This window comes from Patiria miniata, unplaced genomic scaffold, assembly GCF_015706575.1.
Source record: "Patiria miniata isolate m_02_andy unplaced genomic scaffold, ASM1570657v1 HiC_scaffold_9, whole genome shotgun sequence".
Classification (NCBI taxonomy): domain Eukaryota; kingdom Metazoa; phylum Echinodermata; class Asteroidea; order Valvatida; family Asterinidae; genus Patiria; species Patiria miniata.
The window spans coordinates 14,871,062-14,895,650 of record NW_024037076.1 but is presented as its reverse complement, the minus strand read 5'-3'; the positions used below and the strand labels follow the sequence as shown (position 1 = coordinate 14,895,650).

The 24,589-nt window shown below is 40.7% G+C and overlaps 8 protein-coding genes across 8 annotated transcripts; all 8 read left to right on the top strand.

The window, feature by feature from the left end:
• The first annotated feature begins 15 nt into the window (after positions 1 to 15).
• LOC119720895 (putative DMBT1-like protein) lies at positions 16 to 2,951 on the top strand. Its single transcript, XM_038190761.1, has 5 exons — positions 16 to 395; positions 1,495 to 1,806; positions 2,363 to 2,460; positions 2,592 to 2,732; positions 2,820 to 2,951. The coding sequence occupies exons 1-5, from the start codon at positions 191 to 193 to the stop codon at positions 2,949 to 2,951; spliced, it is 888 nt and encodes a 295-aa protein (XP_038046689.1). The 5' UTR covers positions 16 to 190.
• A 93-nt stretch (positions 2,952 to 3,044) lies between these two features.
• On the top strand, positions 3,045 to 6,042 carry LOC119720894 (putative DMBT1-like protein). Its single transcript, XM_038190760.1, has 5 exons — positions 3,045 to 3,424; positions 4,586 to 4,897; positions 5,454 to 5,551; positions 5,683 to 5,823; positions 5,911 to 6,042. The coding sequence occupies exons 1-5, from the start codon at positions 3,220 to 3,222 to the stop codon at positions 6,040 to 6,042; spliced, it is 888 nt and encodes a 295-aa protein (XP_038046688.1). The 5' UTR covers positions 3,045 to 3,219.
• Positions 6,043 to 6,135: 93 nt separating this feature from the next.
• On the top strand, positions 6,136 to 8,637 carry LOC119720548 (putative DMBT1-like protein; the record flags this gene model as incomplete). Its single annotated transcript, XM_038190253.1, has 3 exons — positions 6,136 to 6,515; positions 7,678 to 7,989; positions 8,540 to 8,637. Coding segments are annotated over exons 1-3 (615 nt in total), but the record flags the coding sequence as incomplete, so codon positions are not given.
• Positions 8,638 to 8,653: 16 nt separating this feature from the next.
• LOC119720893 (deleted in malignant brain tumors 1 protein-like) lies at positions 8,654 to 12,219 on the top strand. Its single transcript, XM_038190759.1, has 7 exons — positions 8,654 to 8,680; positions 8,769 to 8,909; positions 9,195 to 9,600; positions 10,763 to 11,074; positions 11,631 to 11,728; positions 11,860 to 12,000; positions 12,088 to 12,219. Exons 1-7 carry the CDS (start codon positions 8,654 to 8,656, stop codon positions 12,217 to 12,219), a joined length of 1,257 nt encoding a protein of 418 aa, XP_038046687.1.
• A 93-nt stretch (positions 12,220 to 12,312) lies between these two features.
• LOC119720891 (putative DMBT1-like protein) lies at positions 12,313 to 15,311 on the top strand. Its single transcript, XM_038190758.1, has 5 exons — positions 12,313 to 12,692; positions 13,855 to 14,166; positions 14,723 to 14,820; positions 14,952 to 15,092; positions 15,180 to 15,311. The coding sequence occupies exons 1-5, from the start codon at positions 12,488 to 12,490 to the stop codon at positions 15,309 to 15,311; spliced, it is 888 nt and encodes a 295-aa protein (XP_038046686.1). The 5' UTR covers positions 12,313 to 12,487.
• Positions 15,312 to 15,404: 93 nt separating this feature from the next.
• On the top strand, positions 15,405 to 18,354 carry LOC119720890 (putative DMBT1-like protein). The gene is made up of 5 exons (XM_038190757.1): positions 15,405 to 15,784; positions 16,947 to 17,258; positions 17,766 to 17,863; positions 17,995 to 18,135; positions 18,223 to 18,354. Exons 1-5 carry the CDS (start codon positions 15,580 to 15,582, stop codon positions 18,352 to 18,354), a joined length of 888 nt encoding a protein of 295 aa, XP_038046685.1. The 5' UTR covers positions 15,405 to 15,579.
• Positions 18,355 to 18,447: 93 nt separating this feature from the next.
• LOC119720889 (putative DMBT1-like protein) lies at positions 18,448 to 21,446 on the top strand. The gene is made up of 5 exons (XM_038190756.1): positions 18,448 to 18,827; positions 19,990 to 20,301; positions 20,858 to 20,955; positions 21,087 to 21,227; positions 21,315 to 21,446. The coding sequence occupies exons 1-5, from the start codon at positions 18,623 to 18,625 to the stop codon at positions 21,444 to 21,446; spliced, it is 888 nt and encodes a 295-aa protein (XP_038046684.1). The 5' UTR covers positions 18,448 to 18,622.
• A 93-nt stretch (positions 21,447 to 21,539) lies between these two features.
• On the top strand, positions 21,540 to 24,538 carry LOC119720888 (putative DMBT1-like protein). The gene is made up of 5 exons (XM_038190755.1): positions 21,540 to 21,919; positions 23,082 to 23,393; positions 23,950 to 24,047; positions 24,179 to 24,319; positions 24,407 to 24,538. Exons 1-5 carry the CDS (start codon positions 21,715 to 21,717, stop codon positions 24,536 to 24,538), a joined length of 888 nt encoding a protein of 295 aa, XP_038046683.1. The 5' UTR covers positions 21,540 to 21,714.
• Positions 24,539 to 24,589: the final 51 nt, after the last annotated feature.

Below are 24,589 nucleotides of genomic sequence, written 5' to 3'. Positions count from 1 at the left end.
AGACTCGTTGTGTATTTCAAACCATTTCTTCCATTCATCATGTTTTATAGGAAACACCGTTGCTCCCACTGTAGACGTCAATCCACCCTCCTCCGTGTTACGATTAGTGAATGGCAGCACCATCTATGAAGGCAGAGTAGAGGTGTTTGTCAACGGTTCCTGGGGAACGGCTTGCAGCCATTCCTGGGACATGAACGAGGCCCAAGTCATCTGCAGACAGCTTGGATATGGACCAGCCATTAATGCCCCGGGCTACGCTACCTATGGCCCGGGTGTTGGTCCTATTCACCTTGTACATGTGCACTGCAACGGTTCGGAAAGCTCAATACTTGACTGCACATCTTATTACTCTGAACACTGCTCTCACAGTGAAGATGCCGGTGTTGAATGCTCAGGTAATTCAAACTTGTTCGTCCAATCACCGCCAAACTTGTCATGAAAAATAGTATTTTTTTTCTACATTTTCCATCCGAAAAGGTGTATCCACGTCTTATTGTCAAGTTGCATTGAAATTAATGACCTCAATATTACTGATCCACATGATTTAATTGGAGATTAGTTTTGTCATGCAAAGCTTTTTTTTTTGGCTTGTATTTTAATGAAAACCACTTTGGCTATTTGAGGTTTATGCAACCATCTGAAACAAGAAAGGCTTTTGTTTTGGTTTGGGTTTTTTGTGCGTGCTAAACAAGACCGCCATGCGAGTAGACTGGTTCCTGGTCCGTATATTGTCGATACTGATTGGGGCGACAGCCAGTTTACCGAGCGAGAACTGAATTATAATCGAGTTTTGACTTGCGCTCATGCGCTGTTCATCATTTTGACCCATGTTTGAACTGACAATGTGATATCTCATAGACGCAGTAATGAAACCAAAGTGCATGTACAGGGTTCCTTATGGGGTAGAAAACACAATAGAACAATAGATCCCATAATAAGGACGTCTTTAGAAATCAACCTACTCATACCCGAAACGCTCTGGAGTTTGATATTTCAATAGGAACAAAGGAAAACAAAAAAAAGGAAACAAAGGTCTTCCCCATAAGTATAATGTGTAAGCGGGTTTGCTTATGCATTCAATAGGGGACGTTGAACAGAAGAGGACAATAGTTTCCACAATTCCTGGAAGTCCACAATTGACGATCGTGTTCAAGACATTATGGGAGGTTTTATCATGAGACGCAGTAAAATGAAACCGATGAGTTTGTTTATTGTGTAAATCGAGGACACACACGTGCAACATCATCGGTGAATCGAGGACAGGGACCAAATCGAGGACGACCTCGATTAGAAAACGTGTACAAAACCAAATAGAGCTGTTGCGAAAAAGTTAGTACAAACAAAGGAAAATGGAAGAGGAACAAAAGAAAATCCTCCATTTACACCACGAACAACCGTGGGTGTCTATGTGTGTGTTTTTAATCTTTTACTAAATTGAAGTATTTTACAGTGAGTAACCTAACCCACGAAGCATTTCATGTTCTCTTACTTTAGCTCCAGTTCGTCTCGTGAATGGAAGCTCTTCTAACGAGGGTCAAGTTGAGGTCTTCTACCAAGGCGAGTGGGGTACAGTCTGCGATGATGGATGGGACCTTAATAATGCTGATGTCGTCTGTCGCATGCTTGGTTACCCTTCTGCATCCAACGCTTGGAGCGGCGCTCACTTCGGTCAAGGATCAGGTCCGATCATGCTAGACAATGTTAACTGCCAAGGATATGAATCTAGCATAGCTGAATGCAATCATGCTGGCTGGTTTAGCCATAACTGTGGGCATAATGAGGACGCAGGAGTTACTTGTAACAGTGGTAAGTTTATTTCCAGAAAATATTAAATGAAGTTAAAAATCTGAACAATCAGTTGGCTATTTTCAGGGCGCCCTGTAACGGTGAGGCAGGAAAGTAAAATGACCATGTAAAAATCAAGGTTCTTGACTTTCCAACTAGCTTCTAGCGTGCCGCCGCTATGTTGCCAGATCATGTCTGATTATAGGTTTAATATGGATTTGCAAAGACAAATTATGACAAGTTTGAAGATGAGGTGTCGCTGCTATTTTCCGACTACTTTTTCAGCGAAAGTTTAAGAAGTTGGCTGCAATATAAAGCTTAATTATTGATAACTTCACTTCCAAAACCTCTCTACTACGGCTGCAGATGATGTAAGTGGCGATACTACAAAATAAATTACGAAGGTCAATGTGTTTTTGGACCTACTGAGTGTTACTTTAGACAAGATGAGCACAGGAGATTATTTTCTAAATGAATATTCAAAACAAAAAGAGTTTGTTAAAGATGGCATATGTCACATTTTTGCTTATGAAACATATATCGTACTGTCTTTTTAAACCACACTTTTAAATTCCAGACTCTACCACTGAACCACCCTACTCCGGCTGCAGTTCATATGAGTGGCAATGCTACTACAACGGTCAATGTATTCAAGACTACCAAAGATGCAACGGTTACACTGACTGCTACTATGGCGAAGATGAATCCAACTGTTACGGTAAATATCTACAACAAAACAGTTTTCTAAAGTTGAAACATTCTCCAAGTTTTTTAAATAATTCATCTCGCTGTCTTTTCGTTTTCAGACTATACCACTGAGCCATCCAACTCCGGCTGCAGTTCAAATGAGTGGGCATGCTACTACTACGGTCAATGTATTCAAGACTACCAAAGATGCAACGGATACTCGGACTGCTACTTTGGCGAAGATGAATACAACTGCACCGGTAAATGTGTACAACAAATCAGTTTCTGTGAAATTTCTTACTCAATATGTACAGATACCTTTGTTTTATACTACACTTTAATCCCAGACTACACTACCGAACCGTTCTGCTACGGCTGCAGTTCATACGAGTTGCGATGCTACTACAACGGCCAATGCATTCGAGGCTACCAAAGATGCAACGGATACTCAGACTGTTACCATGGGGAAGATGAATTAACTGTTGTGTTAACTACACATATCTGCAGATATTTTATTGTAATACAAAATAGACTTTACTTAAACAGTTACAACAACTAGACTCGTTGTGTATTTCAAACCATTTCTTCCATTCATCATGTTTTATAGGAAACACCGTTGCTCCCACTGTAGACGTCAATCCACCCTCCTCCGTGTTACGATTAGTGAATGGCAGCACCATCTATGAAGGCAGAGTAGAGGTGTTTGTCAACGGTTCCTGGGGAACGGCTTGCAGCCATTCCTGGGACATGAACGAGGCCCAAGTCATCTGCAGACAGCTTGGATATGGACCAGCCATTAATGCCCCGGGCTACGCTACCTATGGCCCGGGTGTTGGTCCTATTCACCTTGTACATGTGCACTGCAACGGTTCGGAAAGCTCAATACTTGACTGCACATCTTATTACTCTGAACACTGCTCTCACAGTGAAGATGCCGGTGTTGAATGCTCAGGTACTTCAAACTTGTTCGTCCAATCACCGCCAAACTTGTCATGAAAAATAGTATTTTTTTTCTAACATTTTCCATCCGAAAAGGTGTATCCACGTCTTATTGTCAAGTTGCATTGAAATTAATGACCTCAATATTACTGATCCACATGATTTAATTGGAGATAAGTCCTTTCTCAAACTGGCGATTTTATAGATGCACTGTCCGTTGCTCGTCAACAAAATCAAATTAGTTTTGTCATGCAAAGCTTTTTTTGGCTTGTATTTTAATGAAAACCACTTTGGCTATTTGAAGTTTATGCAACCATCTGAAACAAGAAAGGCTTTTGTTTTGGTTTGGGTTTTTTGTGCGTGCTAAACAAGACCGCCATGCGAGTAGACTGGTTCCTGGTCCGTATATTGTCGATACTGATTGGGGCGACAGCCAGTTTACCGAGCGAGAACTGAATTATAATCGAGTTTTGACTTGCGCTCATGCGCTGTTCATCATTTTGACCCATGTTTGAACTGACAATGTGATATCTCATAGACGCAGTAATGAAACCAAAGTGCATGTACAGGGTTCGTTATGGGGTAGAAAACACAATAGAACAATAGATCCCATAATAAGGACGTCTTTAGAAATCAACCTACTCATACCCGAAACGCTCTGGAGTTTGATATTTCAATAGGAACAAAGGAAAACAAAAGAAAGGAAACAAAGGTCTTCCCCATAAGTATAATGTGTAAGCGGGTTTGCTTATGCATTCAATAGGGGACGTTGAACAGAAGAGGACAATAGTTTCCACAATTCCTGGAAGTCCACAATTGACGATCGTGTTCAAGACATTATGGGAGGTTTTATCATGAGACGCAGTAAAATGAAACCGATGAGTTTGTTTATTGTGTAAATCGAGGACACACACGTGCAACATCATCGGTGAATCGAGGACAGGGACCAAATCGAGGACGACCTCGATTAGAAAACGTGTACAAAACCAAATAGAGCTGTTGCGAAAAAGTTAGTACAAACAAAGGAAAATGGAAGAGGAACAAAAGAAAATCCTCCATTTACACCACGAACAACCGTGGGTGTCTATGTGTGTGTTTTTAATCTTTTACTAAATTGAAGTATTTTACAGTGAGTAACCTAACCCACGAAGCATTTCATGTTCTCTTACTTTAGCTCCAGTTCGTCTCGTGAATGGAAGCTCTTCTAACGAGGGTCAAGTTGAGGTCTTCTACCAAGGCGAGTGGGGTACAGTCTGCGATGATGGATGGGACCTTAATAATGCTGATGTCGTCTGTCGCATGCTTGGTTACCCTTCTGCATCCAACGCTTGGAGCGGCGCTCACTTCGGTCAAGGATCAGGTCCGATCATGCTAGACAATGTTAACTGCCAAGGATATGAATCTAGCATAGCTGAATGCAATCATGCTGGCTGGTTTAGCCATAACTGTGGGCATAATGAGGACGCAGGAGTTACTTGTAACAGTGGTAAGTTTATTTCCAGAAAATATTAAATGAAGTTAAAAATCTGAACAATCAGTTGGCTATTTTCAGGGCGCCCTGTAACGGTGAGGCAGGAAAGTAAAATGACCATGTAAAAATCAAGGTTCTTGACTTTCCAACTAGCTTCTAGCGTGCCGCCGCTATGTTGCCAGATCATGTCTGATTATAGGTTTAATATGGATTTGCAAAGACAAATTATGACAAGTTTGAAGATGAGGTGTCGCTGCTATTTTCCGACTACTTTTTCAGCGAAAGTTTAAGAAGTTGGCTGCAATATAAAGCTTAATTATTGATAACTTCACTTCCAAAACCTCTCTACTACGGCTGCAGATGATGTAAGTGGCGATACTACAAAATAAATTACGAAGGTCAATGTGTTTTTGGACCTACTGAGTGTTACTTTAGACAAGATGAGCACAGGAGATTATTTTCTAAATGAATATTCAAAACAAAAAGAGTTTGTTAAAGATGGCATATGTCACATTTTTGCTTATGAAACATATATCGTACTGTCTTTTTAAACCACACTTTTAAATTCCAGACTCTACCACTGAACCACCCTACTCCGGCTGCAGTTCATATGAGTGGCAATGCTACTACAACGGTCAATGTATTCAAGACTACCAAAGATGCAACGGTTACACTGACTGCTACTATGGCGAAGATGAATCCAACTGTTACGGTAAATATCTACAACAAAACAGTTTTCTAAAGTTGAAACATTCTCCAAGTTTTTTAAATAATTCATCTCGCTGTCTTTTCGTTTTCAGACTATACCACTGAGCCATCCAACTCCGGCTGCAGTTCAAATGAGTGGGCATGCTACTACTACGGTCAATGTATTCAAGACTACCAAAGATGCAACGGATACTCGGACTGCTACTTTGGCGAAGATGAATACAACTGCACCGGTAAATGTGTACAACAAATCAGTTTCTGTGAAATTTCTTACTCAATATGTACAGATACCTTTGTTTTATACTACACTTTAATCCCAGACTACACTACCGAACCGTTCTGCTACGGCTGCAGTTCATACGAGTTGCGATGCTACTACAACGGCCAATGCATTCGAGGCTACCAAAGATGCAACGGATACTCAGACTGTTACCATGGGGAAGATGAATTAACTGTTGTGTTAACTACACATATCTGCAGATATTTTATTGTAATACAAAATAGACTTTACTTAAACAGTTACAACAACTAGACTCGTTGTGTATTTCAAACCATTTCTTCCATTCATCATGTTTTATAGGAAACACCGTTGCTCCCACTGTAGACGTCAATCCACCCTCCTCCGTGTTACGATTAGTGAATGGCAGCACCATCTATGAAGGCAGAGTAGAGGTGTTTGTCAACGGTTCCTGGGGAACGGCTTGCAGCCATTCCTGGGACATGAACGAGGCCCAAGTCATCTGCAGACAGCTTGGATATGGACCAGCCATTAATGCCCCGGGCTACGCTACCTATGGCCCGGGTGTTGGTCCTATTCACCTTGTACATGTGCACTGCAACGGTTCGGAAAGCTCAATACTTGACTGCACATCTTATTACTCTGAACACTGCTCTCACAGTGAAGATGCCGGTGTTGAATGCTCAGGTAATTCAAACTTGTTCGTCCAATCACCGCCAAACTTGTCATGAAAAATAGTATTTTTTTTCTAACATTTTCCATCCGAAAAGGTGTATCCACGTCTTATTGTCAAGTTGCATTGAAATTAATGACCTCAATATTACTGATCCACATGATTTAATTGGAGATAAGTCCTTTCTCAAACTGGCGATTTTATAGATGCACTGTCCGTTGCTCGTCAACAAAATCAAATTAGTTTTGTCATGCAAAGCTTTTTTTTGGCTTGTATTTTAATGAAAACCACTTTGGCTATTTGAAGTTTATGCAACCATCTGAAACAAGAAAGGCTTTTGTTTTGGTTTGGGTTTTTTGTGCGTGCTAAACAAGACCGCCATGCGAGTAGACTGGTTCCTGGTCCGTATATTGTCGATACTGATTGGGGCGACAGCCAGTTTACCGAGCGAGAACTGAATTATAATCGAGTTTTGACTTGCGCTCATGCGCTGTTCATCATTTTGACCCATGTTTGAACTGACAATGTGATATCTCATAGACGCAGTAATGAAACCAAAGTGCATGTACAGGGTTCGTTATGGGGTAGAAAACACAATAGAACAATAGATCCCATAATAAGGACGTCTTTAGAAATCAACCTACTCATACCCGAAACGCTCTGGAGTTTGATATTTCAATAGGAACAAAGGAAAACAAAAGAAAGGAAACAAAGGTCTTCCCCATAAGTATAATGTGTAAGCGGGTTTGCTTATGCATTCAATAGGGGACGTTGAACAGAAGAGGACAATAGTTTCCACAATTCCTGGAAGTCCACAATTGACGATCGTGTTCAAGACATTATGGGAGGTTTTATCATGAGACGCAGTAAAATGAAACCGATGAGTTTGTTTATTGTGTAAATCGAGGACACACACGTGCAACATCATCGGTGAATCGAGGACAGGGACCAAATCGAGGACGACCTCGATTAGAAAACGTGTACAAAACCAAATAGAGCTGTTGCGAAAAAGTTAGTACAAACAAAGGAAAATGGAAGAGGAACAAAAGAAAATCCTCCATTTACACCACGAACAACCGTGGGTGTCTATGTGTGTGTTTTTAATCTTTTACTAAATTGAAGTATTTTACAGTGAGTAACCTAACCCACGAAGCATTTCATGTTCTCTTACTTTAGCTCCAGTTCGTCTCGTGAATGGAAGCTCTTCTAACGAGGGTCAAGTTGAGGTCTTCTACCAAGGCGAGTGGGGTACAGTCTGCGATGATGGATGGGACCTTAATAATGCTGATGTCGTCTGTCGCATGCTTGGTTACCCTTCTGCATCCAACGCTTGGAGCGGCGCTCACTTCGGTCAAGGATCAGGTCCGATCATGCTAGACAATGTTAACTGCCAAGGATATGAATCTAGCATAGCTGAATGCAATCATGCTGGCTGGTTTAGCCATAACTGTGGGCATAATGAGGACGCAGGAGTTACTTGTAACAGTGGTAAGTTTATTTCCAGAAAATATTAAATGAAGTTAAAAATCTGAACAATCAGTTGGCTATTTTCAGGGCGCCCTGTAACGGTGAGGCAGGAAAGTAAAATGACCATGTAAAAATCAAGGTTCTTGACTTTCCAACTAGCTTCTAGCGTGCCGCCGCTATGTTGCCAGATCATGTCTGATTATAGGTTTAATATGGATTTGCAAAGACAAATTATGACAAGTTTGAAGATTGTCGCTGCTATTTTCCGACTACTTTTTCAGAAAGTTTAAGAAGTTGGCTGCAATATAAAGCTTAATTATTGATAACTTCACTTCCAAAACCTCTCTACTACGGCTGCAGATGATGTAAGTGGCGATACTACAAAATAAATTACGAAGGTCAATGTGTTTTTGGACCTACTGAGTGTTACTTTAGACAAGATGAGCACAGGAGATTATTTTCTAAATGAATATTCAAAACAAAAAGAGTTTGTTAAAGATGGCATATGTCACATTTTTGCTTATGAAACATATATCGTACTGTCTTTTTAAACCACACTTTTAAATTCCAGACTCTACCACTGAACCACCCTACTCCGGCTGCAGTTCATATGAGTGGCAATGCTACTACAACGGTCAATGTATTCAAGACTACCAAAGATGCAACGGTTACACTGACTGCTACTATGGCGAAGATGAATCCAACTGTTACGGTAAATATCTACAACAAAACAGTTTTCTAAAGTTGAAACATTCTCCAAGTTTTTTAAATAATTCATCTCGCTGTCTTTTCGTTTTCAGACTATACCACTGAGCCATCCAACTCCGGCTGCAGTTCAAATGAGTGGGCATGCTACTACTACGGTCAATGTATTCAAGACTACCAAAGATGCAACGGATACTCGGACTGCTACTTTGGCGAAGATGAATACAACTGCACCGGTAAATGTGTACAACAAATCAGTTTCTGTGAAATTTCTTACTCAATATGTACAGATACCTTTGTTTTATACTACACTTTAATCCCAGACTACACTACCGAACCGTTCTGCTACGGCTGCAGTTCATACGAGTTGCGATGCTACTACAACGGCCAATGCATTCGAGGCTACCAAAGATGCAACGGATACTCAGACTGTTACCATGGGGAAGATGAATTAACTGTTGTGTTAACTACACATATCTGCAGATATTTTATTGTAATACAAAATAACTTTACTTAAACAGTTACAACAACTAGACTCGTTGTGTATTTCAAACCATTTCTTCCATTCATCATGTTTTATAGGAAACACCGTTGCTCCCACTGTAGACGTCAATCCACCCTCCTCCGTGTTACGATTAGTGAATGGCAGCACCATCTATGAAGGCAGAGTAGAGGTGTTTGTCAACGGTTCCTGGGGAACGGCTTGCAGCCATTCCTGGGACATGAACGAGGCCCAAGTCATCTGCAGACAGCTTGGATATGGACCAGCCATTAATGCCCCGGGCTACGCTACCTATGGCCCGGGTGTTGGTCCTATTCACCTTGTACATGTGCACTGCAACGGTTCGGAAAGCTCAATACTTGACTGCACATCTTATTACTCTGAACACTGCTCTCACAGTGAAGATGCCGGTGTTGAATGCTCAGGTACTTCAAACTTGTTCGTCCAATCACCGCCAAACTTGTCATGAAAAATAGTATTTTTTTTCTAACATTTTCCATCCGAAAAGGTGTATCCACGTCTTATTGTCAAGTTGCATTGAAATTAATGACCTCAATATTACTGATCCACATGATTTAATTGGAGATAAGTCCTTTCTCAAACTGGCGATTTTATAGATGCACTGTCCGTTGCTCGTCAACAAAATCAAATTAGTTTTGTCATGCAAAGCTTTTTTTTGGCTTGTATTTTAATGAAAACCACTTTGGCTATTTGAAGTTTATGCAACCATCTGAAACAAGAAAGGCTTTTGTTTTGGTTTGGGTTTTTTGTGCGTGCTAAACAAGACCGCCATGCGAGTAGACTGATTCCTGGTCCGTATATTGTCGATACTGATTGGGGCGACAGCCAGTTTACCGAGCGAGAACTGAATTATAATCGAGTTTTGACTTGCGCTCATGCGCTGTTCATCATTTTGACCCATGTTTGAACTGACAATGTGATATCTCATAGACGCAGTAATGAAACCAAAGTGCATGTACAGGGTTCGTTATGGGGTAGAAAACACAATAGAACAATAGATCCCATAATAAGGACGTCTTTAGAAATCAACCTACTCATACCCGAAACGCTCTGGAGTTTGATATTTCAATAGGAACAAAGGAAAACAAAAGAAAGGAAACAAAGGTCTTCCCCATAAGTATAATGTGTAAGCGGGTTTGCTTATGCATTCAATAGGGGACGTTGAACAGAAGAGGACAATAGTTTCCACAATTCCTGGAAGTCCACAATTGACGATCGTGTTCAAGACATTATGGGAGGTTTTATCATGAGACGCAGTAAAATGAAACCGATGAGTTTGTTTATTGTGTAAATCGAGGACACACACGTGCAACATCATCGGTGAATCGAGGACAGGGACCAAATCGAGGACGACCTCGATTAGAAAACGTGTACAAAACCAAATAGAGCTGTTGCGAAAAAGTTAGTACAAACAAAGGAAAATGGAAGAGGAACAAAAGAAAATCCTCCATTTACACCACGAACAACCGTGGGTGTCTATGTGTGTGTTTTTAATCTTTTACTAAATTGAAGTATTTTACAGTGAGTAACCTAACCCACGAAGCATTTCATGTTCTCTTACTTTAGCTCCAGTTCGTCTCGTGAATGGAAGCTCTTCTAACGAGGGTCAAGTTGAGGTCTTCTACCAAGGCGAGTGGGGTACAGTCTGCGATGATGGATGGGACCTTAATAATGCTGATGTCGTCTGTCGCATGCTTGGTTACCCTTCTGCATCCAACGCTTGGAGCGGCGCTCACTTCGGTCAAGGATCAGGTCCGATCATGCTAGACAATGTTAACTGCCAAGGATATGAATCTAGCATAGCTGAATGCAATCATGCTGGCTGGTTTAGCCATAACTGTGGGCATAATGAGGACGCAGGAGTTACTTGTAACAGTGGTAAGTTTATTTCCAGAAAATATTAAATGAAGTTAAAAATCTGAACAATCAGTTGGCTATTTTCAGGGCGCCCTGTAACGGTGAGGCAGGAAAGTAAAATGACCATGTAAAAATCAAGGTTCTTGACTTTCCAACTAGCTTCTAGCGTGCCGCCGCTATGTTGCCAGATCATGTCTGATTATAGGTTTAATATGGATTTGCAAAGACAAATTATGACAAGTTTGAAGATGAGGTGTCGCTGCTATTTTCCGACTACTTTTTCAGCGAAAGTTTAAGAAGTTGGCTGCAATATAAAGCTTAATTATTGATAACTTCACTTCCAAAACCTCTCTACTACGGCTGCAGATGATGTAAGTGGCGATACTACAAAATAAATTACGAAGGTCAATGTGTTTTTGGACCTACTGAGTGTTACTTTAGACAAGATGAGCACAGGAGATTATTTTCTAAATGAATATTCAAAACAAAAAGAGTTTGTTAAAGATGGCATATGTCACATTTTTGCTTATGAAACATATATCGTACTGTCTTTTTAAACCACACTTTTAAATTCCAGACTCTACCACTGAACCACCCTACTCCGGCTGCAGTTCATATGAGTGGCAATGCTACTACAACGGTCAATGTATTCAAGACTACCAAAGATGCAACGGTTACACTGACTGCTACTATGGCGAAGATGAATCCAACTGTTACGGTAAATATCTACAACAAAACAGTTTTCTAAAGTTGAAACATTCTCCAAGTTTTTTAAATAATTCATCTCGCTGTCTTTTCGTTTTCAGACTATACCACTGAGCCATCCAACTCCGGCTGCAGTTCAAATGAGTGGGCATGCTACTACTACGGTCAATGTATTCAAGACTACCAAAGATGCAACGGATACTCGGACTGCTACTTTGGCGAAGATGAATACAACTGCACCGGTAAATGTGTACAACAAATCAGTTTCTGTGAAATTTCTTACTCAATATGTACAGATACCTTTGTTTTATACTACACTTTAATCCCAGACTACACTACCGAACCGTTCTGCTACGGCTGCAGTTCATACGAGTTGCGATGCTACTACAACGGCCAATGCATTCGAGGCTACCAAAGATGCAACGGATACTCAGACTGTTACCATGGGGAAGATGAATTAACTGTTGTGTTAACTACACATATCTGCAGATATTTTATTGTAATACAAAATAAGCTTTACTTAAACAGTTACAACAACTAGACTCGTTGTGTATTTCAAACCATTTCTTCCATTCATCATGTTTTATAGGAAACACCGTTGCTCCCACTGTAGACGTCAATCCACCCTCCTCCGTGTTACGATTAGTGAATGGCAGCACCATCTATGAAGGCAGAGTAGAGGTGTTTGTCAACGGTTCCTGGGGAACGGCTTGCAGCCATTCCTGGGACATGAACGAGGCCCAAGTCATCTGCAGACAGCTTGGATATGGACCAGCCATTAATGCCCCGGGCTACGCTACCTATGGCCCGGGTGTTGGTCCTATTCACCTTGTACATGTGCACTGCAACGGTTCGGAAAGCTCAATACTTGACTGCACATCTTATTACTCTGAACACTGCTCTCACAGTGAAGATGCCGGTGTTGAATGCTCAGGTACTTCAAACTTGTTCGTCCAATCACCGCCAAACTTGTCATGAAAAATAGTATTTTTTTTCTAACATTTTCCATCCGAAAAGGTGTATCCACGTCTTATTGTCAAGTTGCATTGAAATTAATGACCTCAATATTACTGATCCACATGATTTAATTGGAGATAAGTCCTTTCTCAAACTGGCGATTTTATAGATGCACTGTCCGTTGCTCGTCAACAAAATCAAATTAGTTTTGTCATGCAAAGCTTTTTTTTGGCTTGTATTTTAATGAAAACCACTTTGGCTATTTGAAGTTTATGCAACCATCTGAAACAAGAAAGGCTTTTGTTTTGGTTTGGGTTTTTTGTGCGTGCTAAACAAGACCGCCATGCGAGTAGACTGATTCCTGGTCCGTATATTGTCGATACTGATTGGGGCGACAGCCAGTTTACCGAGCGAGAACTGAATTATAATCGAGTTTTGACTTGCGCTCATGCGCTGTTCATCATTTTGACCCATGTTTGAACTGACAATGTGATATCTCATAGACGCAGTAATGAAACCAAAGTGCATGTACAGGGTTCGTTATGGGGTAGAAAACACAATAGAACAATAGATCCCATAATAAGGACGTCTTTAGAAATCAACCTACTCATACCCGAAACGCTCTGGAGTTTGATATTTCAATAGGAACAAAGGAAAACAAAAGAAAGGAAACAAAGGTCTTCCCCATAAGTATAATGTGTAAGCGGGTTTGCTTATGCATTCAATAGGGGACGTTGAACAGAAGAGGACAATAGTTTCCACAATTCCTGGAAGTCCACAATTGACGATCGTGTTCAAGACATTATGGGAGGTTTTATCATGAGACGCAGTAAAATGAAACCGATGAGTTTGTTTATTGTGTAAATCGAGGACACACACGTGCAACATCATCGGTGAATCGAGGACAGGGACCAAATCGAGGACGACCTCGATTAGAAAACGTGTACAAAACCAAATAGAGCTGTTGCGAAAAAGTTAGTACAAACAAAGGAAAATGGAAGAGGAACAAAAGAAAATCCTCCATTTACACCACGAACAACCGTGGGTGTCTATGTGTGTGTTTTTAATCTTTTACTAAATTGAAGTATTTTACAGTGAGTAACCTAACCCACGAAGCATTTCATGTTCTCTTACTTTAGCTCCAGTTCGTCTCGTGAATGGAAGCTCTTCTAACGAGGGTCAAGTTGAGGTCTTCTACCAAGGCGAGTGGGGTACAGTCTGCGATGATGGATGGGACCTTAATAATGCTGATGTCGTCTGTCGCATGCTTGGTTACCCTTCTGCATCCAACGCTTGGAGCGGCGCTCACTTCGGTCAAGGATCAGGTCCGATCATGCTAGACAATGTTAACTGCCAAGGATATGAATCTAGCATAGCTGAATGCAATCATGCTGGCTGGTTTAGCCATAACTGTGGGCATAATGAGGACGCAGGAGTTACTTGTAACAGTGGTAAGTTTATTTCCAGAAAATATTAAATGAAGTTAAAAATCTGAACAATCAGTTGGCTATTTTCAGGGCGCCCTGTAACGGTGAGGCAGGAAAGTAAAATGACCATGTAAAAATCAAGGTTCTTGACTTTCCAACTAGCTTCTAGCGTGCCGCCGCTATGTTGCCAGATCATGTCTGATTATAGGTTTAATATGGATTTGCAAAGACAAATTATGACAAGTTTGAAGATGAGGTGTCGCTGCTATTTTCCGACTACTTTTTCAGCGAAAGTTTAAGAAGTTGGCTGCAATATAAAGCTTAATTATTGATAACTTCACTTCCAAAACCTCTCTACTACGGCTGCAGATGATGTAAGTGGCGATACTACAAAATAAATTACGAAGGTCAATGTGTTTTTGGACCTACTGAGTGTTACTTTAGACAAGATGAGCACAGGAGATTATTTTCTAAATGAATATTCAAAACAAAAAGAGTTTGTTAAAGATGGCATATGTCACATTTTTGCTTATGAAACATATATCGTACTGTCTTTTTAAACCACACTTTTAAATTCCAGACTCTACCACTGAACCACCCTACTCCGGCTGCAGTTCATATGAGTGGCAATGCTACTACAACGGTCAATGTATTCAAGACTACCAAAGATGCAACGGTTACACTGACTGCTACTATGGCGAAGATGAATCCAACTGTTACGGTAAATATCTACAACAAAACAGTTTTCTAAAGTTGAAACATTCTCCAAGTTTTTTAAATAATTCATCTCGCTGTCTTTTCGTTTTCAGACTATACCACTGAGCCATCCAACTCCGGCTGCAGTTCAAATGAGTGGGCATGCTACTACTACGGTCAATGTATTCAAGACTACCAAAGATGCAACGGATACTCGGACTGCTACTTTGGCGAAGATGAATACAACTGCACCGGTAAATGTGTACAACAAATCAGTTTCTGTGAAATTTCTTACTCAATATGTACAGATACCTTTGTTTTATACTACACTTTAATCCCAGACTACACTACCGAACCGTTCTGCTACGGCTGCAGTTCATACGAGTTGCGATGCTACTACAACGGCCAATGCATTCGAGGCTACCAAAGATGCAACGGATACTCAGACTGTTACCATGGGGAAGATGAATTAACTGTTGTGTTAACTACACATATCTGCAGATATTTTATTGTAATACAAAATAAGCTTTACTTAAACAGTTACAACAACTAGACTCGTTGTGTATTTCAAACCATTTCTTCCATTCATCATGTTTTATAGGAAACACCGTTGCTCCCACTGTAGACGTCAATCCACCCTCCTCCGTGTTACGATTAGTGAATGGCAGCACCATCTATGAAGGCAGAGTAGAGGTGTTTGTCAACGGTTCCTGGGGAACGGCTTGCAGCCATTCCTGGGACATGAACGAGGCCCAAGTCATCTGCAGACAGCTTGGATATGGACCAGCCATTAATGCCCCGGGCTACGCTACCTATGGCCCGGGTGTTGGTCCTATTCACCTTGTACATGTGCACTGCAACGGTTCGGAAAGCTCAATACTTGACTGCACATCTTATTACTCTGAACACTGCTCTCACAGTGAAGATGCCGGTGTTGAATGCTCAGGTACTTCAAACTTGTTCGTCCAATCACCGCCAAACTTGTCATGAAAAATAGTATTTTTTTTCTAACATTTTCCATCCGAAAAGGTGTATCCACGTCTTATTGTCAAGTTGCATTGAAATTAATGACCTCAATATTACTGATCCACATGATTTAATTGGAGATAAGTCCTTTCTCAAACTGGCGATTTTATAGATGCACTGTCCGTTGCTCGTCAACAAAATCAAATTAGTTTTGTCATGCAAAGCTTTTTTTTGGCTTGTATTTTAATGAAAACCACTTTGGCTATTTGAAGTTTATGCAACCATCTGAAACAAGAAAGGCTTTTGTTTTGGTTTGGGTTTTTTGTGCGTGCTAAACAAGACCGCCATGCGAGTAGACTGATTCCTGGTCCGTATATTGTCGATACTGATTGGGGCGACAGCCAGTTTACCGAGCGAGAACTGAATTATAATCGAGTTTTGACTTGCGCTCATGCGCTGTTCATCATTTTGACCCATGTTTGAACTGACAATGTGATATCTCATAGACGCAGTAATGAAACCAAAGTGCATGTACAGGGTTCGTTATGGGGTAGAAAACACAATAGAACAATAGATCCCATAATAAGGACGTCTTTAGAAATCAACCTACTCATACCCGAAACGCTCTGGAGTTTGATATTTCAATAGGAACAAAGGAAAACAAAAGAAAGGAAACAAAGGTCTTCCCCATAAGTATAATGTGTAAGCGGGTTTGCTTATGCATTCAATAGGGGACGTTGAACAGAAGAGGACAATAGTTTCCACAATTCCTGGAAGTCCACAATTGACGATCGTGTTCAAGACATTATGGGAGGTTTTATCATGAGACGCAGTAAAATGAAACCGATGAGTTTGTTTATTGTGTAAATCGAGGACACACACGTGCAACATCATCGGTGAATCGAGGACAGGGACCAAATCGAGGACGACCTCGATTAGAAAACGTGTACAAAACCAAATAGAGCTGTTGCGAAAAAGTTAGTACAAACAAAGGAAAATGGAAGAGGAACAAAAGAAAATCCTCCATTTACACCACGAACAACCGTGGGTGTCTATGTGTGTGTTTTTAATCTTTTACTAAATTGAAGTATTTTACAGTGAGTAACCTAACCCACGAAGCATTTCATGTTCTCTTACTTTAGCTCCAGTTCGTCTCGTGAATGGAAGCTCTTCTAACGAGGGTCAAGTTGAGGTCTTCTACCAAGGCGAGTGGGGTACAGTCTGCGATGATGGATGGGACCTTAATAATGCTGATGTCGTCTGTCGCATGCTTGGTTACCCTTCTGCATCCAACGCTTGGAGCGGCGCTCACTTCGGTCAAGGATCAGGTCCGATCATGCTAGACAATGTTAACTGCCAAGGATATGAATCTAGCATAGCTGAATGCAATCATGCTGGCTGGTTTAGCCATAACTGTGGGCATAATGAGGACGCAGGAGTTACTTGTAACAGTGGTAAGTTTATTTCCAGAAAATATTAAATGAAGTTAAAAATCTGAACAATCAGTTGGCTATTTTCAGGGCGCCCTGTAACGGTGAGGCAGGAAAGTAAAATGACCATGTAAAAATCAAGGTTCTTGACTTTCCAACTAGCTTCTAGCGTGCCGCCGCTATGTTGCCAGATCATGTCTGATTATAGGTTTAATATGGATTTGCAAAGACAAATTCAGCGAAAGTTTAAGAAGTTGGCTGCAATATAAAGCTTAATTATTGATAACTTCACTTCCAAAACCTCTCTACTACGGCTGCAGATGATGTAAGTGGCGATACTACAAAATAAATTACGAAGGTCAATGTGTTTTTGGACCTACTGAGTGTTACTTTAGACAATATGAGCACAGGAGATTATTTTCTAAATGAATATTCAAAACAAAAAGAGTTTGTTAAAGATGGCATATGTCACATTTTTGCTTATGAAACATATATCGTACTGTCTTTTTAAACCACACTTTTAAATTCCAGACTCTACCACTGAACCACCCTACTCCGGCTGCAGTTCATATGAGTGGCAATGCTACTACAACGGTCAATGTATTCAAGACTACCAAAGATGCAACGGTTACACTGACTGCTACTATGGCGAAGATGAATCCAACTGTTACGGTAAATATCTACAACAAAACAGTTTTCTAAAGTTGAAACATTCTCCAAGTTTTTTAAATAATTCATCTCGCTGTCTTTTCGTTTTCAGACTATACCACTGAGCCATCCAACTCCGGCTGCAGTTCAAATGAGTGGGCATGCTACTACTACGGTCAATGTATTCAAGACTACCAAAGATGCAACGGATACTCGGACTGCTACTTTGGCGAAGATGAATACAACTGCACCGGTAAATGTGTACAACAAATCAGTTTCTGTGAAATTTCTTACTCAATATGTACAGATACCTTTGTTTTATACTACACTTTAATCCCAGACTACACTACCGAACCGTTCTGCTACGGCTGCAGTTCATACGAGTTGCGATGCTACTACAACGGCCAATGCATTCGAGGCTACCAAAGATGCAACGGATACTCAGACTGTTACCATGGGGAAGATGAATTAACTGTTGTGTTAACTACACATATCTGCAGATATTTTATTGTAATACAAAATAAGCTTTACTTAAACAGTTACAACAACTAGACTCGTTGTGTATTTCAAACCATTTCTTCCATTCATCATGTTTTATAGGAAACACCGTTGCTCCCACTGTAGACGTCAATCCACCCTCCTCCGTGTTACGATTAGTGAATGGCAGCACCATCTATGAAGGCAGAGTAGAGGTGTTTGTCAACGGTTCCTGGGGAACGGCTTGCAGCCATTCCTGGGACATGAACGAGGCCCAAGTCATCTGCAGACAGCTTGGATATGGACCAGCCATTAATGCCCCGGGCTACGCTACCTATGGCCCGGGTGTTGGTCCTATTCACCTTGTACATGTGCACTGCAACGGTTCGGAAAGCTCAATACTTGACTGCACATCTTATTACTCTGAACACTGCTCTCACAGTGAAGATGCCGGTGTTGAATGCTCAGGTACTTCAAACTTGTTCGTCCAATCACCGCCAAACTTGTCATGAAAAATAGTATTTTTTTTCTAACATTTTCCATCCGAAAAGGTGTATCCACGTCTTATTGTCAAGTTGCATTGAAATTAATGACCTCAATATTACTGATCCACATGATTTAATTGGAGATAAGTCCTTTCTCAAACTGGCGATTTTATAGATGCACTGTCCGTTGCTCGTCAACAAAATCAAATTAGTTTTGTCATGCAAAGCTTTTTTTTGGCTTGTATTTTAATGAAAACCACTTTGGCTATTTGAAGTTTATGCAACCATCTGAAACAAGAAAGGCTTTTGTTTTGGTTTGGGTTTTTTGTGCGTGCTAAACAAGACCGCCATGCGAGTAGACTGATTCCTGGTCCGTATATTGTCGATACTGATTGGGGCGACAGCCAGTTTACCGAGCGAGAACTGAATTATAATCGAGTTTTGACTTGCGCTCATGCGCTGTTCATCATTTTGACCCATGTTTGAACTGACAATGTGATATCTCATAGACGCAGTAATGAAACCAAAGTGCATGTACAGGGTTCGTTATGGGGTAGAAAACACAATAGAACAATAGATCCCATAATAAGGACGTCTTTAGAAATCAACCTACTCATACCCGAAACGCTCTGGAGTTTGATATTTCAATAGGAACAAAGGAAAACAAAAGAAAGGAAACAAAGGTCTTCCCCATAAGTATAATGTGTAAGCGGGTTTGCTTATGCATTCAATAGGGGACGTTGAACAGAAGAGGACAATAGTTTCCACAATTCCTGGAAGTCCACAATTGACGATCGTGTTCAAGACATTATGGGAGGTTTTATCATGAGACGCAGTAAAATGAAACCGATGAGTTTGTTTATTGTGTAAATCGAGGACACACACGTGCAACATCATCGGTGAATCGAGGACAGGGACCAAATCGAGGACGACCTCGATTAGAAAACGTGTACAAAACCAAATAGAGCTGTTGCGAAAAAGTTAGTACAAACAAAGGAAAATGGAAGAGGAACAAAAGAAAATCCTCCATTTACACCACGAACAACCGTGGGTGTCTATGTGTGTGTTTTTAATCTTTTACTAAATTGAAGTATTTTACAGTGAGTAACCTAACCCACGAAGCATTTCATGTTCTCTTACTTTAGCTCCAGTTCGTCTCGTGAATGGAAGCTCTTCTAACGAGGGTCAAGTTGAGGTCTTCTACCAAGGCGAGTGGGGTACAGTCTGCGATGATGGATGGGACCTTAATAATGCTGATGTCGTCTGTCGCATGCTTGGTTACCCTTCTGCATCCAACGCTTGGAGCGGCGCTCACTTCGGTCAAGGATCAGGTCCGATCATGCTAGACAATGTTAACTGCCAAGGATATGAATCTAGCATAGCTGAATGCAATCATGCTGGCTGGTTTAGCCATAACTGTGGGCATAATGAGGACGCAGGAGTTACTTGTAACAGTGGTAAGTTTATTTCCAGAAAATATTAAATGAAGTTAAAAATCTGAACAATCAGTTGGCTATTTTCAGGGCGCCCTGTAACGGTGAGGCAGGAAAGTAAAATGACCATGTAAAAATCAAGGTTCTTGACTTTCCAACTAGCTTCTAGCGTGCCGCCGCTATGTTGCCAGATCATGTCTGATTATAGGTTTAATATGGATTTGCAAAGACAAATTATGACAAGTTTGAAGATGAGGTGTCGCTGCTATTTTCCGACTACTTTTTCAGCGAAAGTTTAAGAAGTTGGCTGCAATATAAAGCTTAATTATTGATAACTTCACTTCCAAAACCTCTCTACTACGGCTGCAGATGATGTAAGTGGCGATACTACAAAATAAATTACGAAGGTCAATGTGTTTTTGGACCTACTGAGTGTTACTTTAGACAATATGAGCACAGGAGATTATTTTCTAAATGAATATTCAAAACAAAAAGAGTTTGTTAAAGATGGCATATGTCACATTTTTGCTTATGAAACATATATCGTACTGTCTTTTTAAACCACACTTTTAAATTCCAGACTCTACCACTGAACCACCCTACTCCGGCTGCAGTTCATATGAGTGGCAATGCTACTACAACGGTCAATGTATTCAAGACTACCAAAGATGCAACGGTTACACTGACTGCTACTATGGCGAAGATGAATCCAACTGTTACGGTAAATATCTACAACAAAACAGTTTTCTAAAGTTGAAACATTCTCCAAGTTTTTTAAATAATTCATCTCGCTGTCTTTTCGTTTTCAGACTATACCACTGAGCCATCCAACTCCGGCTGCAGTTCAAATGAGTGGGCATGCTACTACTACGGTCAATGTATTCAAGACTACCAAAGATGCAACGGATACTCGGACTGCTACTTTGGCGAAGATGAATACAACTGCACCGGTAAATGTGTACAACAAATCAGTTTCTGTGAAATTTCTTACTCAATATGTACAGATACCTTTGTTTTATACTACACTTTAATCCCAGACTACACTACCGAACCGTTCTGCTACGGCTGCAGTTCATACGAGTTGCGATGCTACTACAACGGCCAATGCATTCGAGGCTACCAAAGATGCAACGGATACTCAGACTGTTACCATGGGGAAGATGAATTAACTGTTGTGTTAACTACACATATCTGCAGATATTTTATTGTAATACAAAATAAGCTTTACTTAAACAGTTACAACAACTAGACTCGTTGTGTATTTCAAACCATTTCTTCCATTCATCATGTTTTATAGGAAACACCGTTGCTCCCACTGTAGACGTCAATCCACCCTCCTCCGTGTTACGATTAGTGAATGGCAGCACCATCTATGAAGGCAGAGTAGAGGTGTTTGTCAACGGTTCCTGGGGAACGGCTTGCAGCCATTCCTGGGACATGAACGAGGCCCAAGTCATCTGCAGACAGCTTGGATATGGACCAGCCATTAATGCCCCGGGCTACGCTACCTATGGCCCGGGTGTTGGTCCTATTCACCTTGTACATGTGCACTGCAACGGTTCGGAAAGCTCAATACTTGACTGCACATCTTATTACTCTGAACACTGCTCTCACAGTGAAGATGCCGGTGTTGAATGCTCAGGTACTTCAAACTTGTTCGTCCAATCACCGCCAAACTTGTCATGAAAAATAGTATTTTTTTTCTAACATTTTCCATCCGAAAAGGTGTATCCACGTCTTATTGTCAAGTTGCATTGAAATTAATGACCTCAATATTACTGATCCACATGATTTAATTGGAGATAAGTCCTTTCTCAAACTGGCGATTTTATAGATGCACTGTCCGTTGCTCGTCAACAAAATCAAATTAGTTTTGTCATGCAAAGCTTTTTTTTGGCTTGTATTTTAATGAAAACCACTTTGGCTATTTGAAGTTTATGCAACCATCTGAAACAAGAAAGGCTTTTGTTTTGGTTTGGGTTTTTTGTGCGTGCTAAACAAGACCGCCATGCGAGTAGACTGATTCCTGGTCCGTATATTGTCGATACTGATTGGGGCGACAGCCAGTTTACCGAGCGAGAACTGAATTATAATCGAGTTTTGACTTGCGCTCATGCGCTGTTCATCATTTTGACCCATGTTTGAACTGACAATGTGATATCTCATAGACGCAGTAATGAAACCAAAGTGCATGTACAGGGTTCGTTATGGGGTAGAAAACACAATAGAACAATAGATCCCATAATAAGGACGTCTTTAGAAATCAACCTACTCATACCCGAAACGCTCTGGAGTTTGATATTTCAATAGGAACAAAGGAAAACAAAAGAAAGGAAACAAAGGTCTTCCCCATAAGTATAATGTGTAAGCGGGTTTGCTTATGCATTCAATAGGGGACGTTGAACAGAAGAGGACAATAGTTTCCACAATTCCTGGAAGTCCACAATTGACGATCGTGTTCAAGACATTATGGGAGGTTTTATCATGAGACGCAGTAAAATGAAACCGATGAGTTTGTTTATTGTGTAAATCGAGGACACACACGTGCAACATCATCGGTGAATCGAGGACAGGGACCAAATCGAGGACGACCTCGATTAGAAAACGTGTACAAAACCAAATAGAGCTGTTGCGAAAAAGTTAGTACAAACAAAGGAAAATGGAAGAGGAACAAAAGAAAATCCTCCATTTACACCACGAACAACCGTGGGTGTCTATGTGTGTGTTTTTAATCTTTTACTAAATTGAAGTATTTTACAGTGAGTAACCTAACCCACGAAGCATTTCATGTTCTCTTACTTTAGCTCCAGTTCGTCTCGTGAATGGAAGCTCTTCTAACGAGGGTCAAGTTGAGGTCTTCTACCAAGGCGAGTGGGGTACAGTCTGCGATGATGGATGGGACCTTAATAATGCTGATGTCGTCTGTCGCATGCTTGGTTACCCTTCTGCATCCAACGCTTGGAGCGGCGCTCACTTCGGTCAAGGATCAGGTCCGATCATGCTAGACAATGTTAACTGCCAAGGATATGAATCTAGCATAGCTGAATGCAATCATGCTGGCTGGTTTAGCCATAACTGTGGGCATAATGAGGACGCAGGAGTTACTTGTAACAGTGGTAAGTTTATTTCCAGAAAATATTAAATGAAGTTAAAAATCTGAACAATCAGTTGGCTATTTTCAGGGCGCCCTGTAACGGTGAGGCAGGAAAGTAAAATGACCATGTAAAAATCAAGGTTCTTGACTTTCCAACTAGCTTCTAGCGTGCCGCCGCTATGTTGCCAGATCATGTCTGATTATAGGTTTAATATGGATTTGCAAAGACAAATTATGACAAGTTTGAAGATGAGGTGTCGCTGCTATTTTCCGACTACTTTTTCAGCGAAAGTTTAAGAAGTTGGCTGCAATATAAAGCTTAATTATTGATAACTTCACTTCCAAAACCTCTCTACTACGGCTGCAGATGATGTAAGTGGCGATACTACAAAATAAATTACGAAGGTCAATGTGTTTTTGGACCTACTGAGTGTTACTTTAGACAATATGAGCACAGGAGATTATTTTCTAAATGAATATTCAAAACAAAAAGAGTTTGTTAAAGATGGCATATGTCACATTTTTGCTTATGAAACATATATCGTACTGTCTTTTTAAACCACACTTTTAAATTCCAGACTCTACCACTGAACCACCCTACTCCGGCTGCAGTTCATATGAGTGGCAATGCTACTACAACGGTCAATGTATTCAAGACTACCAAAGATGCAACGGTTACACTGACTGCTACTATGGCGAAGATGAATCCAACTGTTACGGTAAATATCTACAACAAAACAGTTTTCTAAAGTTGAAACATTCTCCAAGTTTTTTAAATAATTCATCTCGCTGTCTTTTCGTTTTCAGACTATACCACTGAGCCATCCAACTCCGGCTGCAGTTCAAATGAGTGGGCATGCTACTACTACGGTCAATGTATTCAAGACTACCAAAGATGCAACGGATACTCGGACTGCTACTTTGGCGAAGATGAATACAACTGCACCGGTAAATGTGTACAACAAATCAGTTTCTGTGAAATTTCTTACTCAATATGTACAGATACCTTTGTTTTATACTACACTTTAATCCCAGACTACACTACCGAACCGTTCTGCTACGGCTGCAGTTCATACGAGTTGCGATGCTACTACAACGGCCAATGCATTCGAGGCTACCAAAGATGCAACGGATACTCAGACTGTTACCATGTGGAAGATGAATTAACTGTTGTGTTAACTACACATATCTGCAGATATTTTATTGTAATACAAAATA

What these genes read in the sequence shown, in the direction of transcription:
- LOC119720895 (XM_038190761.1), top strand. Translation starts at nt 191, where the DNA reads ATGAACGAGGCCCAAGTCATCTGCAGACAGCTTGGATATGGACCAGCC. An exon ending in ACTACCAAAGATGCAACGGT is followed by an intron (nt 2,461 to 2,591) that starts TACACTGACTGC and finishes TTTCGTTTTCAG; the next exon opens with ACTATACCACTGAGCCATCC. An exon ending in AGATGAATACAACTGCACCG is followed by an intron (nt 2,733 to 2,819) that starts GTAAATGTGTAC and finishes CTTTAATCCCAG; the next exon opens with ACTACACTACCGAACCGTTC.
- LOC119720894 (XM_038190760.1), top strand. Translation starts at nt 3,220, where the DNA reads ATGAACGAGGCCCAAGTCATCTGCAGACAGCTTGGATATGGACCAGCC. An exon ending in TGCCGGTGTTGAATGCTCAG is followed by an intron (nt 3,425 to 4,585) that starts GTACTTCAAACT and finishes CTCTTACTTTAG; the next exon opens with CTCCAGTTCGTCTCGTGAAT. An exon ending in ACTACCAAAGATGCAACGGT is followed by an intron (nt 5,552 to 5,682) that starts TACACTGACTGC and finishes TTTCGTTTTCAG; the next exon opens with ACTATACCACTGAGCCATCC.
- LOC119720893 (XM_038190759.1), top strand. Translation starts at nt 8,654, where the DNA reads ATGGCGAAGATGAATCCAACTGTTACG. An exon ending in TGCCGGTGTTGAATGCTCAG is followed by an intron (nt 9,601 to 10,762) that starts GTACTTCAAACT and finishes CTCTTACTTTAG; the next exon opens with CTCCAGTTCGTCTCGTGAAT. An exon ending in ACTACCAAAGATGCAACGGT is followed by an intron (nt 11,729 to 11,859) that starts TACACTGACTGC and finishes TTTCGTTTTCAG; the next exon opens with ACTATACCACTGAGCCATCC.
- LOC119720891 (XM_038190758.1), top strand. Translation starts at nt 12,488, where the DNA reads ATGAACGAGGCCCAAGTCATCTGCAGACAGCTTGGATATGGACCAGCC. An exon ending in TGCCGGTGTTGAATGCTCAG is followed by an intron (nt 12,693 to 13,854) that starts GTACTTCAAACT and finishes CTCTTACTTTAG; the next exon opens with CTCCAGTTCGTCTCGTGAAT. An exon ending in ACTACCAAAGATGCAACGGT is followed by an intron (nt 14,821 to 14,951) that starts TACACTGACTGC and finishes TTTCGTTTTCAG; the next exon opens with ACTATACCACTGAGCCATCC.
- LOC119720890 (XM_038190757.1), top strand. Translation starts at nt 15,580, where the DNA reads ATGAACGAGGCCCAAGTCATCTGCAGACAGCTTGGATATGGACCAGCC. An exon ending in TGCCGGTGTTGAATGCTCAG is followed by an intron (nt 15,785 to 16,946) that starts GTACTTCAAACT and finishes CTCTTACTTTAG; the next exon opens with CTCCAGTTCGTCTCGTGAAT. An exon ending in AGATGAATACAACTGCACCG is followed by an intron (nt 18,136 to 18,222) that starts GTAAATGTGTAC and finishes CTTTAATCCCAG; the next exon opens with ACTACACTACCGAACCGTTC.
- LOC119720889 (XM_038190756.1), top strand. Translation starts at nt 18,623, where the DNA reads ATGAACGAGGCCCAAGTCATCTGCAGACAGCTTGGATATGGACCAGCC. An exon ending in TGCCGGTGTTGAATGCTCAG is followed by an intron (nt 18,828 to 19,989) that starts GTACTTCAAACT and finishes CTCTTACTTTAG; the next exon opens with CTCCAGTTCGTCTCGTGAAT. An exon ending in ACTACCAAAGATGCAACGGT is followed by an intron (nt 20,956 to 21,086) that starts TACACTGACTGC and finishes TTTCGTTTTCAG; the next exon opens with ACTATACCACTGAGCCATCC.
- LOC119720888 (XM_038190755.1), top strand. Translation starts at nt 21,715, where the DNA reads ATGAACGAGGCCCAAGTCATCTGCAGACAGCTTGGATATGGACCAGCC. An exon ending in AGGAGTTACTTGTAACAGTG is followed by an intron (nt 23,394 to 23,949) that starts GTAAGTTTATTT and finishes TTTAAATTCCAG; the next exon opens with ACTCTACCACTGAACCACCC. An exon ending in AGATGAATACAACTGCACCG is followed by an intron (nt 24,320 to 24,406) that starts GTAAATGTGTAC and finishes CTTTAATCCCAG; the next exon opens with ACTACACTACCGAACCGTTC.